Source organism: Anabrus simplex, chromosome 6, assembly GCF_040414725.1.
Source record: "Anabrus simplex isolate iqAnaSimp1 chromosome 6, ASM4041472v1, whole genome shotgun sequence".
NCBI lineage: Eukaryota > Metazoa > Arthropoda > Insecta > Orthoptera > Tettigoniidae > Anabrus > Anabrus simplex.
The window spans coordinates 245,364,641-245,381,268 of NC_090270.1; the positions used below are offsets into that span (position 1 = coordinate 245,364,641).

Below are 16,628 nucleotides of genomic sequence, written 5' to 3' on the forward strand. Positions count from 1 at the left end.
GAAATATCTAGCATCCAGTGCCGAAAAGATGGGACTTCTGGGTAGTTATGTATTCATGCAGGATAATCATTCAAAGCATACGGCCCTTGATACACGATTGTGGATTTTATACAACACACCCAAATACATGGTGACACCCCCTAATCCCTGCATCTGAATCCGATTGAACATGTGTGGGCTTATCTTAAAAAGAGACTGAGCAAAAGAAATATTTCATCAAAGACAGCTTCGAAAATGGCTCTTTCGGAAGAATGGGGTAAGATTGAGCCCACCTTCACCTCCAAACTATTTCATGCAGTGCCTAGGCGGCTTGAGGCCGTTGTAAAATCAAAAGGATTGCCAAAAAATACTAAATGTGCACAAAAGTCAGTGGAGAATGAAAGTAAAACCGAACTGTACGAATACTTTTTATGAGTATGAAATCGTGGTAGTTTCGTTTATTTCTGTATTAATGACAGAGACGTCTATCAATTGTATGTTTTATAATGTACATGTATTTAGACAGTGTACAGAAAGCTAACCTGTTGATGTTATACAACGTTTTTGTTTCAGTATTAAGTGTACGAATACTTTTTACTATGACTGTATATACGATGAGTAACGCATGGTTGATAGTTGCAGTGGCGATCTGGCGGACCGAAGCCTAGCACACCTATCTCCCCCGGTTCCCGCTCCTATCCGATATACAGCAGCAACCCGCATGCTGAGAGAAGAAGGGAGAGGGACGAGAGCATGGGATGCAATATCTCTCAGAAATACGTGCGACGTTTTTCCTCACTGCTTTCAAGTTTTGTAAATGGAACAATGTGTCAGATAAACATATTTGCTCTTCATTTCATTTCAGCTATTTTGGTGAGTCTGACATCCTTTTCTCTACGGCCACTTACAATAACATTCACTGCCGACCATCCATTTGTATACATGATCATGGATGAAGAGAATGGTACCATACTGTTTATGGGACGTATAGTGGAACCTTAAGAATAAAGAAGTTATTGAAACATAGTATATTGTCACTTTGCTTGTTGTGAAGTTGTTTGTTAAGTAATGTTGACGGAAGGTATAGATTTGAATTACAACTATGAAACACAGCTCTGTTTATTTTTTATTTCCCTCCAGATGCATCTTTCCCTTCCAAACTCTGTGTCTGAGATTTCATAAAATGATAATTCCTTAAAAGGTTTGCTATCTTATGAGCGAGCTAGTAGTATTCTATGTTGTTGTTTGAGTCATCAGTCCATAGACAGGTCTGATGCAGCCCTCCATGCCACCCTATCCTGTGCTAACCTTTTCATTTCTACGTAACTATTGCATCCTACATCTGCTCTAATCTGCTTGTCATATTCATACTTTGGTCTACCCCTACCGTTCTTACCACCTACACTTCCTTCAAAAACTAACTGAACAAGTCCTGGGTGTCTTAAGATGTGTCCCATCATTCTATCTCTCCTTCTCGTCTAATTTAGCCAAATCGATCTCCTTCCATCAACATTACGTAACAAACAACTTCACAACAAGTAAACAGTCCGACTCGTTGGCTGAACGGTCAGCGTACTGGCCTTCGGTTCAGAGGGTCCCGGGTTCGATTCCCGGCCGGGTCGGGGATTTAACATTAATTGGTTAATTCCAATGGCACGGGGGCTGGGTGTATGTGTTGTTTTCATCATCATTTCATCCTCATCACGACGCGCAGGTCACCTACGGGAGTCAACTGGAAAGACCTGCACCTGGCGAGCCGAACCCGTCCTGGGATATCCCGGCACTAAAAACCATACGACATTTCATTTTACAACAAGTAAACTGACAATATACTATGTTTCAATAACTTCTTTATTCTATAACTTATTTAATCTTTCGATCGGTTCATTTATAATCAGAATCTGTAATACTCCAGCTGCTCGTTCCCTCGGCTGAATAGTCAGAGTGAAGACCATTAGTTCACAAGGACCGGGTGCGATTCCCGACAAAACCGAGGACTTTAACGATGTTCGGTTAATTCCTTTAGCTCGGAGACAGGTTGTTCGTTAACTTCACAATGCACTTCTTCAACTACACACAACACCTCGCACTACTAAACACCACACAAGAACACATCCCTCCAAATGGACTGGCGTCAGGAGAGGCATCCGGCGGTAAAATAGGGCATAATTTCTGAACTCAGAAATCAATCATTCAATCAATCCATGCATCAAGCGCAACTGATCTGCATTTAGGTCTGTCGTCCATGTGCATATTCCCTATCAGTCGCTAACCTAGGCTTTTCTTGGTGTGACGATGGTATAGGAAAGGGCTATGTTGGGAAGGAAGACAATCAATCAATCAATCAATCAATCAATCAATCAATCAATCAATCAATCAATCAATCAATCTATCTATCTATCTATCTGTCTATCTATCTATCTATCTATCTATCTATCTATCTATCTATCTATCTATCTATCTATCTATCTATCTATGTCTAAAGGCAATGCTTTGTCGATTCAACCATTGTCTTCTGTCTTCAGCTTGTCGTTTCATTTCACAGTGGGAACTACATCCAACGTTTCGCATCAATATTTTAAGGAATTGCTTCTTGGTCGACTTCTTTCCCAAGATCTTTCCTACTAGTAGATTGGTTAGAAAGGTATTATGATGCACTCTGTGTACCAATGAATTTAGCTGTTTTATGTATTGTTATCATCAGTTTTTTCATTTCCTGTATTTCTCGCAGGATACTTTCGTTGGTCTTTTTTTCAGTCCAACTTACTTTTAGCATACGCCTCCAGAACCACATCTCAAATGCTTCAAGCCGTTTCCTATCCTGTCCTTGGATTGTCCAAGATTCACACCCATATAAGAGTATGCTCCACAAAAATGACACTACAAAACTTTTCCTAATATCAGTATCTAGATGTATATTTGTCAGAAGATTTCTTTTGTTGCTGAATGCTTGTTTGACAAGCGCTATTCTTCTTCTTATCCCTTTGCTGCAACGATTATCATTTGTGATTAGACTTCCGAGGTAAGGGAAACAGGTGACTTGTTCCACTACTTTGTTAGCAAGGAAGACCTCAACCTTAATTAATGTAATGAAATTGGGAACGAACGGGAAACGATCTTCAGGGCTGCCGACATTTTGGCTCCAAGCCGCCATATCTTAGCGCCAGTTTGAATGTACAGAGGAATATACGGATACTTTTAATCAGAAAATGAATTTTTTTATCGTCTATTCAGGTCTGTAATGATACATAAACTCGTACTTCTAGGACAAGAGTAACAGATTTTTTATTAAAACGGCGTTGATATCGCAGTATACTATTGCTCTCTCTCTCTCTCTCTATCTCTCCTTTTTCCAGCTGTTCTCACGACTAAATTAACCAATCATTACGAAACGGTTACTGCCAACCATCCTTTCATGTACATGATTATGGATGAAGAGAAGGGTACCATACTGTTTATGGGACGTGTAGTGAAACCCACAGAATGAAGAATTTAGTGAAGTGAACTGATATATTGTTTCATTGATAGTTACCAAACTGTACCATGTTTATCCTCACAAAGTATAGGGAGATTCTATGGTTAATCACTGATCTTTTCTTTATCATCTACCTGATACCCTATGCTTGTAATCGTTATTGATCTTAGACAAACCCATCTAACTTTTGACGTCTGGAAAACACCACTTTGTTGATATCGATGCTAGCACCATGCAGTCTCGTGTTAGGATGCGCAATATTATCTGCCTCTAAATATCAATGTAGGATATTGGAGACAGAACATAAATTTCACAAAGTGCTTATTTCAGACTTCACAAAATTATATACAGCAGATGTTTAACTTTCACTACGAGCTGCGAATGAAGAACCAGTCACTCCACTGATTGGAGAACATCACTTTATCAAAATCAAAAGCGAATAATAAATAAACTCAGGACTACTCCTAAAGAACGCGTGTTAAATAGCTTGTAAATCCGGGCATTGTCAGACTGTATTGATTTTACGGGAAATCTATTTTAAAGTTCGAATTGATATTACTGTTCGGCCGTGTGGTGAAGTTAGATATGGGGCACAGTCGGAAGCCCTGAATATGGTTTTCCGTGGTTTCCTGTTTTTACACCAGACAATGCTGAGGCTGTACCTTAATTAAGACCACGGCCACTTCCTTCCCATTCCTATCAAATCGTCGCCAAAGACCTACCTCTCTCGATGCGACGTAAATCAAATTGTCCAAAATAGAAGCTCGCTTCATTTCTTCAATTTCTAGTCTTGGAGAATGTGCTATTTATAATGTTTGGATCACAAGCCTTTCCTGTTTTTAATGTGTTTTTGTGTGATTCTTGCCAATTGAAAGTCTTTGGTTTTCACCGATCCACTTCACGTTCATTTTCCTTGTGCTCATTTCAGCCATGCTTATATAACGTCTATCACACCCTTAGGTTTCTCCCCCTTTTTCCAACGCTCCTCCATTCTATAGGCCCCTCCTTTTCTCACAAATTCCTTCTTATTTTCATTCTTTCTCCTCTGACAGATCCTTCACTTGCATATCACGATTCTGTAATTTGTACGTCATGAGAGACTTCCTTCAACAGTAGAACATGAGTTTTCCTCCCCTCCTGGAATATGAGGATCTTCTTTCTTATTGTCTCTGGGCTCATTCCTTTAGTGTGTCCATAAAAAGCCTATCTCCTATCATTTTTTGTAGTTGAGTCTTTCTCAGATATTTCATAGACTACACCTACTTGTTTCGTCTCAAGCGGAATGTGAACTAATCAGCTTTTATTCCTTTTCACTCCACGATCTTCCTTAAGGAATTTCCTTCAATCATTTTGTAATTTTTATATGCATTATTACTGTTGTACAGTGTGTATGAAAACACAACGGCAAAATTTCGTGAATGAGTTGCTCATGCAGAGAGAAGAAAGAAAGAAAAGGGTCTGGCAATGTGGATATGGAAATGGATAATTACAGTTTCCCGAGCGTAGACTATGTTTACAGAGTGCATGTCGACACGTCCTTATTGCTAAAGACATCGGTTACTATTTTTTCACGAGTAATCGATCACTTTTCCAACAAATCTGATGTAGGACTGACCTACATGCTGGCTCCAACAAATCTTATCCTATCCTCTTCAGTTCTCGCTGACTGCTTGTTGTGACACTGCATTCTTCTGCACAGACTTACTGGCCTGAACTTCACAGACTTCTTGCGCACCACATTGCCTGATTATTTGGAAGACAAACCACTAGTATCCCGTCAACATTGACTTCATGAATGATGTGCTCTCCCCCGCACATTTCAGTCACTTTCCTGGCAGGGACCTTCATTTGAATTATCCTGGGAGCTGGATAACTGAATATGGACCAATTACTTGGCCGCCACGATCCCCTGACATAAACCCCCTGCAATTTTCCCCGTGTTGTTACGTCAAAGCTGTCATGTTTTGAACCGCTGTTGATTATAAACCCATTAAACTCTATAATTATGTATATCCTGACCCATGTTGATAACATTTCCTCTTCTCCCTATACGAGGAAATTTTGCCGTTGAGTTTTGATAAAACCCCATAGATTTCATTTGTACCTCATATTAAACATATTTGCTCTTCATTTCATTTCAGCCATTTTGGTGAGTGTAACATCCCTTTCTCTACAGCCACTTAGAATAACATTCACTGCCGACCATCCATTCATATACATGATCATGGATGAAGAGAAGGGTACCATACTGTTTATGGGACGTGTAGTGGAACCTTAAGAGTATAGAAGTGATTGAAACATTTTATATTGTCACTTTGCTTGTTGTGAAGTTGTTTCTTACAGAATGCTGATGGAAGGTAGAAATTTGAATTACAACAATGAAACAGAGCTGTGTTTATTTTTTAATTCCCTCCAGAAGCATCTTTCCCTTCCAAACTCTGTGCCTGAGTATTTCATAAAATAATAATTCCCTAAAAGGTTTGCCTTCTTATGAGTGATCTAGTAGTATTCTATAACTTATTTATATCGTACGATTTGCTTATTTAACATCGGAATCAGTAATGCTCCAGTTGTTCGTTGCATTGGCTGAATAGTCATAATGAAGGCTTTCAGTTCACAGGGTCCCGGATTCGATTCCGAACAAGGCCGAGGATTTTGATCATGTTCGGTTAATTCCTATAGCTCGGGGACTGGTTGTTTGTTATCTTAAAAATGCACTTATTGAACCACACACAACACCCCGCACTGTATTTTGGTCCGTCGCCCGCGTGCATATTCCCTATCAGGTTTTAGCAAGTCTTTTCTTTGTGTGACCATGGGATAGGAAAGGGTTACCGTTGGGAAGAAAAACCATGGCCTTAATTAACGTAAATCTCCAGCATTTGCCAACGGCCGTAGCCATTTTGAAACACCGGATCCCGTGAGATCTCCGAAGTTAAGCAACATTGGGCGTGGTCAGGAGTTGGATGGGTTGCCACGCGCTGTTGGTGGGGGTAAGGGAATGGAGGAGCGGAAAAGAACTGGCCACCCTACCGCACGTAAACTTCGGCTCAGGAAGACGTCTGCGGAGGTTTGGACCTGCCTTCGGGCAGAATAACCCTTACCTTCCAGCATTTGCCTGGTTTGAAATCGGTAAAACACGAAAAAAGATCTTCAGTTTGCCGACATTTTGGCTCGAAGCTACCATCTCTTAGTTCTAGTCTGAAAGTACAGAGGATTATATGGATATTTTTGATCGGACAAAGCATGTTATCGTCTATTTAGGTATGTAATAATGTAGAAACTCTAGTTACTGAACTCGAGTACAATACAATCCCCAAAGTGTTAGTTAAGACAGCGTTAATACTACATTATAATGCTGTTCTCTCTCTCTTATTTTTTCAGCTGTTCTCTTGACTAAATCAGCCAAACGTTACGAAACGTTTACCGCCAACCATCCTTTCATGTTCATGATTATGGATGAAGTGAAGGGTACCATACTGTTTACGGGACGTGTAGTGGAACCCACAGACTGAAGACGTTGTGGAATTGAACTGATATTTCATCGACGGTTATTTATACCAAATTTTATCATGTTTATTCTAACAAAGTAGAGAGAGATTGCATTGTTAATCACTGATCTTTTCTTTATAATCCAGCTGTTACTCCATTTTTGTAATCATTATTGATCCTAGAGGATCCATCTTACTTTTGACGTCTGGAAGGCACCACGCAATCCCTAATTAGCATGCGCAATAATATCGTATTGAAAACGATAGAAAAGTTCCTCTCGCACGAGTGAAATGTATCTAGCTCTAGATATCAAAGTAGGATATTGGAGACATTGGTCATTTCAGAGTTCACAAAGTGATATACAGCAGATTCGTAAGTTACACTGCGAGCAGCGAATGAAGAAACAGTCACTGCACAGATTACAAAACATCACATTATCAGAATCAAAAGCGAAGAAGATTTTCGATGGTTTTCAATGGTTTCCCATTTCCACACAAGGCAAATGCTTATTTAAGGCCATGGACGCTTCCTTCCCACTTCCAGATCGTTCCTCTTCCATCGTCACCAGAAGACCTAATTGTGTCGTTGTGACGTAAAGCAAATTGTACAAAAAAAAAAAATCTACATTACGAAATGAGATGGTTTAGTTCTCTCCTATATGAGTAAATGTGTACTACACATCTGATGGAGAGCAACTGGATCCTCCTAGTATATTCTTGACTGCAGATTTTTTTTACTAAAGTTACAAAATTAATGTACAAGAATAAGGAATGCCGTTAGCTTTGCAAAGCCTTTAGCTATATTATGTTACTTCTTAATACGAAACCCTTATTTCTCTTACCATGAGGGAATTTTCGTTGAATTCTCTTACACATGAACCACTAAACTGCTTTATCCGTCACAAATCTTTGAAATACTGGCATGAAATAGGCGAGAAATCTGAAACAATATTTTACATCACATGGTTCTATTATTGTAAAGTTTGCACATGAGCTTAATTATTTCACGTTCGAAAATTGATCTTGATTAGATAACGGATAAGCCATTGTTACTGCCCAATGAGCACTTTTGTGCCCTCTAGGAAATTTAATTATTATAGGAATGTACGACGTTTTAAATATGGCTGGGCATTCTCAGCAAGAAATAGACACAACAATGAGTATGTATGCGCGTGTGCCTATCAACTATCACATTTGATCACTTATTGACAATTGTAAGGAAGGAAGGATGTTTGGAATTCCATCACAAGCTCCAAAGAGGAGGTACTGTAAGCTTCATACACACTATAATCTGTGTAATTGAATTGTTAGCTGAGAAAGATCATACCAACATGTGCAATGATATAATTGTAACTAGATTGTGTTCATATGCACTCAGTGTGATTCTATGATACGAAAAACTTAAGGTGGGCATGAAAGTGCCCATTGGACATGAGTTCTACAAACATGTTCATAACTTATTAAGCATTTCCTTACCAAAGTAACTGCAATATTTCTGGCACATAATGCTTGAAGGTATGGTTTTCCAACAATTATCTAAACCTTGATAAAAAATAATTAAGGAAAAGATCCAAATATAAAAACCAGATTCAAAAACATTGATATAAGCATGTTTGGTATTTCTGGTAAATTTCAAAGGATAACTAGTCTGCTTATGAAGCACCCTTGGTCTTGGTTCTCATCACAAAAGATCAAGCTAAGAGATGTGCCCATTGTCACAAGGTGAAGACGGTAATGGCTTATGAGAGATACCAAGTCCAACTTTACAGATATTGCTTTGTTGAATATCACAAAGAGAAATCTTTTGTGTCGTATACTCTAAACGAACACGACCTAACACGACCTAATAGGTTGAAAGTCGGTTTCGATTACAATGCGGTCGTGAAAATTCAATATTCATTGACTTGGCCCTCAACGGGCAACTTAAACGCACTCTACAGTGAGATGGTAGTAGTACCAGACTTGTAGCTTTGATCCTTTCGAACAGAACAAAGATGGCCTAATCCACCATAGCTCAATTGGTAGAGCAACCGACGCGAGATCGGGAGGTTGTGGGTTCGGATCCCACTGGTGTCTAGTTGGCCATTTTTGTTCTGTACTTAACATCTCTTCAACACGTACTAAATGTACGTAACACGACCTAATAGGTTGAAAGTCGGTTTCGATTACAATGCGGTCGTGAAAATTCAATATTCATTAAATAAAAAAGTTATTTAACAGTAAAGAAATGTAATTATCAACTACATTTATAATCAAAATATCCTTCCGTGGTATTCTAATACGACTCTTGATCAATGGGCACTTTCATACCCACTCCCGTATTGCATGAAGAAAACTATATTTGAGAAAATTACTCTAAATTTAATAAATATATCTCATTTTGACTTAATAAAGTGATTATCATTTTTAAAATCGAAATAAAAAGTTCCGGGCCTAAATGGGTAACAAAACTAACTCATATCTCACATTGCGACAATGGAAACTTGTATCGTCTTAACTCACAACACCGATAAAATACCACGAAGTGAAAACAAATAAGTACATTTTTGCGTAAGGGAGAGGTGCCAATATAAATCAGCGACTGTGCCGCTTCTTACAATGTTTTCACGATGTCATTCCCTCTTTTTGTATTGTACGCCAATTTTGTAAAACGCTGTAGGTATTAAACACTCGTCCTTTCAGCAGTGTATAATCGTGCATGATATACTGTTATTGATGTAAAATACTGCTTCTGTAACTTATTTTCTATAAAATGTTGGCATGCACCCTTTATGCAGTGGGTTCTTCAGATAGTACGATCGTCTTGAATTGTTTAACTAACCGAAAATTTACGTTGAGAAAATGTTATCAGGATGCAGGAGAAACTTTGTATCGTAAATTAAAGGATTGTTGGACGGTAGAAATATTCAAAAACAGTGGGAGCTGAATCAACATTGGGAAGGGCATCTCGCAAGATGGCGTCGGAAAGGGCATCTAGCCGTAAAACTATGCGCTGTGAGGTTAGCCCCTCCAGGATAGCGTCGGGAAAGGGGATCTGCCAAGATGGTGTCAGGAAAGGCATCTCGCCACCCTGTGAGGTTAGGCCCCTCCAAGATGACGTCGGGAAGGGCATGTGGCAAGATGGTGTCGGGAAGGGTACCTGGCCGTAAAACTAGTGTAGTTAGGCCCCTCCCAGATAGCGTCTGTGAGATTACACTTGCACACTTGTTCAAATTCCGAGCCTCACACCTGTAAAACAAGAGTACGTGGTCTTGCTTTGTAAACAAAACCACGTGGTGTTGTTTTGTAAACAAAAGCACGTGGTGGAGTGAGGTTAGACCCCTTCAAGATGACGACTGTGTGGTTAGCCTTTGCACTCTTATTCAAATTCCGCGCCTCACACCTGTCAAACAAGAGCACGTGGTCGTGTTGACACCTGCCAAACAAGAGCACGTAGTCTTGCTTTGTAAACAAATGCACATGGAGTGAGGTTAGGCCCCTTCAAGATGACGTCTGTGAAGTTAGCCTTGCACTCTTATTCAAATTCCGCTCCTCACACCTGTCAAATAAGAGCACTTGGTCGTGTTGAAACCTGTCAAACAAGAGTACGTGGTCGTGTTGACACCTGTCAAACAAGAGCAGTGCGTCGTGTTTTGTAAACAAAAGCACGTGGAGTGAGATTAGGCCCTTTCAAGGTGATGTCTCTGAGGTTAGGATTGTTCTATTATTCAAATTCCGCGCCTAACGCGTACTTATATTTGTAAACAAAAGCCAGTGATCTTGCTTATAAACAATAGCACCTGGTACCAGGGGTCAATGACCTCGTGGGAAAAATCTGATTCAGCACACATTGTTTTAGAATTCCCCTTGTTACACTACTTATGGCTCAATGCCGGGCGAGTGCTGGCCACACAATGGCAAGGAGCTTGGTGGGAGATAGGCTCGCAGTGGTTTCGACCGGGCGAGTGATAATCTCCATCATAGAATAAACAATGTCCTTTGACAAGTATCGTGAACCTAGGAGCTATACGTCTTTGGTGGTTAGATTCGGTGCTACACCCACTTAAAAATCTCAATTTAGCTGCCAACCTCCCGGGTGTTCTTGCGTGCACGTGACATACTGTTTACTTTTGGTTTACATTTTAACTTCATACAGTGAAACTGGACAAACGCACAGTACTTCAGAACAGATGTTCGAAATGCCCCCCCAAAGTGGCGGCGCAATTCACATTGACGCAGCAATGATTGCCGTATTCTTTGAAAATTTCCGTCACTTCTCTGACACGATGTGCACGAGTGGCGACGGAGAAACGGAAAGACACGAGGAAGGCAGAAGGAATGTCACGCTGACAGCACCTCATTAAAAATTGTGGCTCGTTTACGCTCGAGTGTCTGGGAGGTAGGCAGCCGAAGCTCATCACCACAACCTACGTTTCCTATGTTGTCAAAAATTGTATTTGTTCCATCTAACGCTCACTTAATTTACGAAACAAAGCTTTTCTACACTCTGTATGATGAGTGCAGTGACGTGTTTCTCATTCACTATTCACGATGCAGATTAAAGACCTGGTTAGATTAGTTTCTAAACTCCGATGATAGCAACTTTATGAACTCTGATTCCTGTTTTCTATGCATAATCATCCTGTTGACAGACAGGCGGTTTTTGCGCTATCTGAAGGCAATCATTCCACTATTTTTTAATGGTTGACGTTTTCCTTGAAAAGCAATATGCACTCTAGATGTTGTGTGGCAGTTTCAAAAATATGAACTATATTCTGCTTTCCCCACTCAAACGTTGGAGACATTCGTATTAGAAAGTAGAAAAGAAATGGCTAGCATTCTCAAAAACTGTACTTTTATGGCCAAGGCAATAACATTTGAAAAGTCAAAACATTAAAACTTAAGTACCTACAAAAATGGTAGAAATTACTGGGGGTTTTTTTCGAGAATAATACCATCTTTTTTCATTTCGTTCCGAGCCACTTGAACATATGTTTCTTAGGAATGTCATTCATTAGTCGTAGTGGTCACTGTTAGAGAATCAGTCAGTTATGTAAAGGAGACGGCTTATTATTCTCTGGTAAGACCCCAACTAGAGTATGGCTCCAGTGTATGGGACCCTCACCAGGATTACTCGATTCAAGAACTAGAAAGAATCCAAAGAAAAGCAGCTCGATATGTTCTGGGTGATTTCCGACAAAAATGTTGCAAAGTTTGGGCTGGGAGGAGCTGGGAGAAAAGAGACGAGCTGCTCGACTGAGTAGTATGTTCCGAGCTGTCAACGGAGAAATGGCGTGGAATAACATTAGCTGACGAATAAGTTTGATGGCGTCTTTAAAAGTGGGAAAGATCACAATATGAAGATAATGGAATGAAATGGCGTATGGCTTTTGGTGCCGGGAGATCCCAGAACGGGTTCGGCTTGCCAGGTGCAGGTCTTTTAATTTGACTCCCATAGGCGACCTGCGCGTTGTGATGAGGATGAAATGATGATGGCGACAACACATACACCCAGCCCCCGTACCTGGGAAATTAAGCACTGATGGTTAAAATTCCCGACCCTGCCGGGATTCGTATCCGGGGCCCCTGTGACCAAAGGCAAACACGCTAACCATTTAGCCATGGAGCCGGACAATATTAAGATAAAGTTGGAATTCAAGAGGACAAATTTGGGCAAATATTCATTTATAGGAAGGGGAGTTAGGGGTTGGAATAACTTACCAAGGGAGATGTTCAATAAAATTCCAATGTCATTGAAATCATTTAAGAAAAGCCTAGGGAAACAACAGATATGGAATCTGCCACCTGGGCGACTGCCCTAAATGCAGATAAGTATAAATTGATTGATTAATTAAATTACATGTAGCTGCTGGGAATTTCCATAATGTTCAACTAGCATCTGAAAGATTTAATAAATCTTGCAAATAACTTAGATAAAACAATTCTCTTCAACTTCTTGATGTTTGCAATAGTTAGAATATCGCAATAAAGGTAAATACCACTCAGTTATTCTTCTGGCCAAAACTGTTATTTTATATATTGATCAGCTGACTGAAGTTTTGATAATACGAGTTAGAAACAAACAAAATATGTTAGATACACAAATGACAATCTTAAATTAAGTGACACCACGGTAGATAGTGGCGTGCAGCATCAACAGCGTTTGGTGTGGCAGGGAGAAGGAGATCTACTTTACAAGAGGCAGGGCACAGCATGCAGTTCCAGTTCCAGTAGCAGTTAACATTGTCGACAGAGAAGTGCCATTTCTGGAGATTGCTTTTAGATCTTCCGACTCCAGAACAAAGACGATGGGGTGATCTCCACACAATTCAAGTTTGTTCATGCCCTGGTGGGAGGCTTTCCGAACGGCGAGGCCATGTAGAGTCATTCTCAAGTCAAGAAAACCACATGTGTTTCCTTGCTGTAGCCCATGTAGTTTGCAAGACTGCTGTGGTTTGAGGGAAGCTTTTCCTGGATCTCAGTCTAGGAGTAGCAATAACCTAACTATATTATAGCGGGTGGGAATGCTGATGGACCTGTTTCGTTCTCTCTGCATTGGCAGCTACATCACGACGAATATCTGGTGGCGCTTTTCCTGCAAGCTGGTAGAATATTACACGACGTGCAGGCCTCAGACAACCTGTAACAATCCTACATGTTTCATTGAGCGCTTTGTCAATTTTGTTTGCTTGGGTAGGTTTTTATCAAACTGCGCAGACATATTCTGAAGTAATACTGAATAAATTAAGTGTGAGATCTGTCGAAATATTGTTATACATATCTTGTTTATACTGCAGTGCTTTTGTGACAAGGGCTTTTATTAGGTGGCCCACAATTGACCGCACATTTTGATGTTCCGGTTGAGTTTGTGGGTTTTTAAAGAAAATTTGGTACTCACACTTACCATCACATCGAAGCATTTTCAAATTTTGACGCCCCGTAGTGCCCAAAATATGCATTTCTCGACATGGATTCCCAGTTTTAAAATGATCAGTTAGACTTTAACAACATGTTAAGCGTTGTCACTCTCACTGCGAATCACACTGTATACAGGGGTCGATGACCTACACGTTAGACCCGTTTAAACAACAATCACCATCATCACAAACTATAATAACATAATAGTAATTACTGCAAAAAGTTAACAACCCCACAAGCTTTCCCTTCAATATTCGTATAGATCCTTACTTGGGTCATCAGTCAAGAGCCTGGTTTGATGCAGATTTGCATTCCGCCCTATTCCGTGCTAGTCCTGTTATTTCTTTGTAACGACTACAACCTACATCTTCTCTAATCTGTTAGTCATTGTCCATGTTTTACATCCCCATAGTACCACGCTCCACATGAAAGTCGTCAAACACATCACTAACATTACTGAGTGCCGCATGTGAGCATGAACACTAGGTGTGCAGAGGCTCGCAGCATTGCAGTCGTGGGCAGGGAGCCTGCCGCACACAGTGTTTTCGGGCGGCGTGTATCTCAGGGTACTATGGGGGCTCACAGTGTTTTCGGGCAGCGTGTACCTCAGGGAACTAAGGGGGTCCGTCAGTTCGCAAAATGGCCTCCACAGCGCCAACGCCCGGCCACCGCTCCGACCAAACTGCGCAGACCGCGTGCGGGTTAGGCCTATATGGCGATGTTAAGTGGTATCGTAAATTAAGATAACCACTCCAGGGGGATGTAACCTACAAGGGCGCAATACGTGATGATGGATTTAAGACCAAAAATAAAGTAACTAAGAATAGATTAGGGTAAAAGTCGCAACCGAAAGCTTTCTTCGCTTACGCTGCGTGAACCGTCAGCCTTAGGCCCAAGGTGTAAGCGTGCGAATTGCAGAACTATTTATGTTCTATATCAATGATCGAAGTAAGCAAATTTTTTTCTTGAGAAAGTGTTTTCTTGCTTGTGCTTGTCTGCATTTTATGTCCTCCTTACTTCTTCAATTGTTAGTTATTCTGTTACCCAACTAACAGTATACATCTACTTCATTTCCTAACCTAATATTTCCTGCATTAACAGACTTCGTTCCACTGCACTCCATTATATTTGTTTTGGATTTAATTTTTATCATATTGCACTCCTTCCCCAAGACTTTGTCCACACAATTCAAGAAAATCTCCAAATGTTGTTTAGACTCAGATAAAATAAAGTAACAACATCCTTGACAAATCTCAGAGTTTGGATTCCCTTTCCAAATTCCTCTTTGATTTGCTTTAGAGGCTCTTTGTATAAACATTGGAAAGGAGACGTGACAAAGTCCAAATTTTCTACACTCCCTTCTGGATTGTTGCTCTTTTCATAACCCGCTATTCTTATCAATGCAGACTGATTTTTGTACAGATTTTAGATCATCCTTCTTTCTCGGTATCTGGTCCGGATCACCTTCAGAATGTCCACCTCCTTAACGTAATGTGCTCTTCCTTTTACAAGCTGCTTTACGTCGCACCGACACAGATAGGTCTTATGGCGACGATGGGATAGGAAAGGCCTAGGAGTGGGATGGAAGCGGCCGTGGCCGTAAGTAAGGTACAGCCCCAACATTTGCCTGGTGCGAAATTTAGAAACCACGGAAAACCATTTTCAGGGCTGCCGACAGTGGGGTTCGAACTCAATATCTCCCGGATGCAAACTCACAGCTGCGCGCCTCTAACATCACGGCCAAGTCGCCCGATATATTATTTGCTGCTGTCCTCGGAGACTCTGGTTCTATTCCCGGTACTGACAGAGATTTAAGAATGACAGGAGTGCTGGTATGTGGTGAAAAATTGTACACGTAGCTCGCCTTCATTGGAACTGTGCCTGACAAGAGTTGCACCACCTCGGAATGAGGACACGAGTTCGCTTTACCTTCAGAATCTGAAATAATTTGCTCCAATCAACATTATCGAATATCTTTTCAAGTTCAATGAATGCCGAGTACGTGGGCTTGTGCATCTTAAATCGATCCTTAGAAGATCAGACGTAAAGCCAGAATTGCAGGAGTTTCCCTATATTTCTTGTGAAGCCACACTGATTTTCTCCCTTTTCAGCTTCACTTGTCTTCCCATTTTTCGGCAAAATAATACGTGTTAAACATTTGAAAGCGTGAGATACTAAACTGATGGTGCAGTAGTTTACAAATTTTCCAGCACCTGCTTTTTGGGAATAACTGTAAAAAAATTGTGATGAAGATTACGTAAATAATAATATGTTAATTGTGTTGTGTCTTCGTTTTCAGGTCTTGCCTTCACTGAATCAGTGAGTAATTCCGCTTTCGCAGACTTTACCGCTGACCATCCCTTCATATACATGGTTATGGATGAAGAGAAGGGTACTATACTGTTTATGGGACGTGTAGTGGAACCCACAGAATGAAAAAAGTGATTATTGGATACCTACTGTAATTTTTTTCATTGATAATAAATTGGATTGCATTTATTCTAGCATAGTAGTCTATTATTCGCACATTCTCCTCGTTTACGAACAGCACATGAAGCGATCCAACTCCTTGACACTTACCGACTTCCGAACAATGTAATGTTGCCACTTTTTCTTGTATGCTCCTTCGCTTCTTCCTGTTTCGGTCCAAGTGAGCTTGTACAGACCTCTCAGTTTAGGAGGGAACTTTCGCATCATTCAATCGCCGGCCAGCTGTGATTAGGGTTGAAGAGGTGGTGGAGGGACAGTCGCCCCCACACTGCGGGCTGATACTAGGAATTATAGGA

General features: G+C 40.5%; 1 protein-coding gene across 5 annotated transcripts in view; it reads left to right on the top strand.

The window, feature by feature from the left end:
• The window catches only part of LOC136876392 (ipis-1), a 105,817-nt gene extending 89,468 nt beyond the window's left edge, over positions 1-16,349 (top strand). For 3 of the 5 annotated variants that reach the window (XM_067150314.2, XM_067150310.2, XM_067150318.2), the window contains one exon: positions 16,142-16,349. Coding sequence is in view for 2 of the 5 variants with exons in the window: in XM_067150318.2 (XP_067006419.2) it covers positions 16,142-16,278 (137 nt within the window). In the remaining 3 variants the exon portion in view is untranslated. Of the gene's footprint in view, positions 1-844; positions 1,092-5,595; positions 5,843-16,141 lie in introns of those variants that run through there. The other 2 variants (XM_067150319.2, XM_067150315.2) reach the window with 2 other exon arrangements.
• Positions 16,350-16,628: the final 279 nt, after the last annotated feature.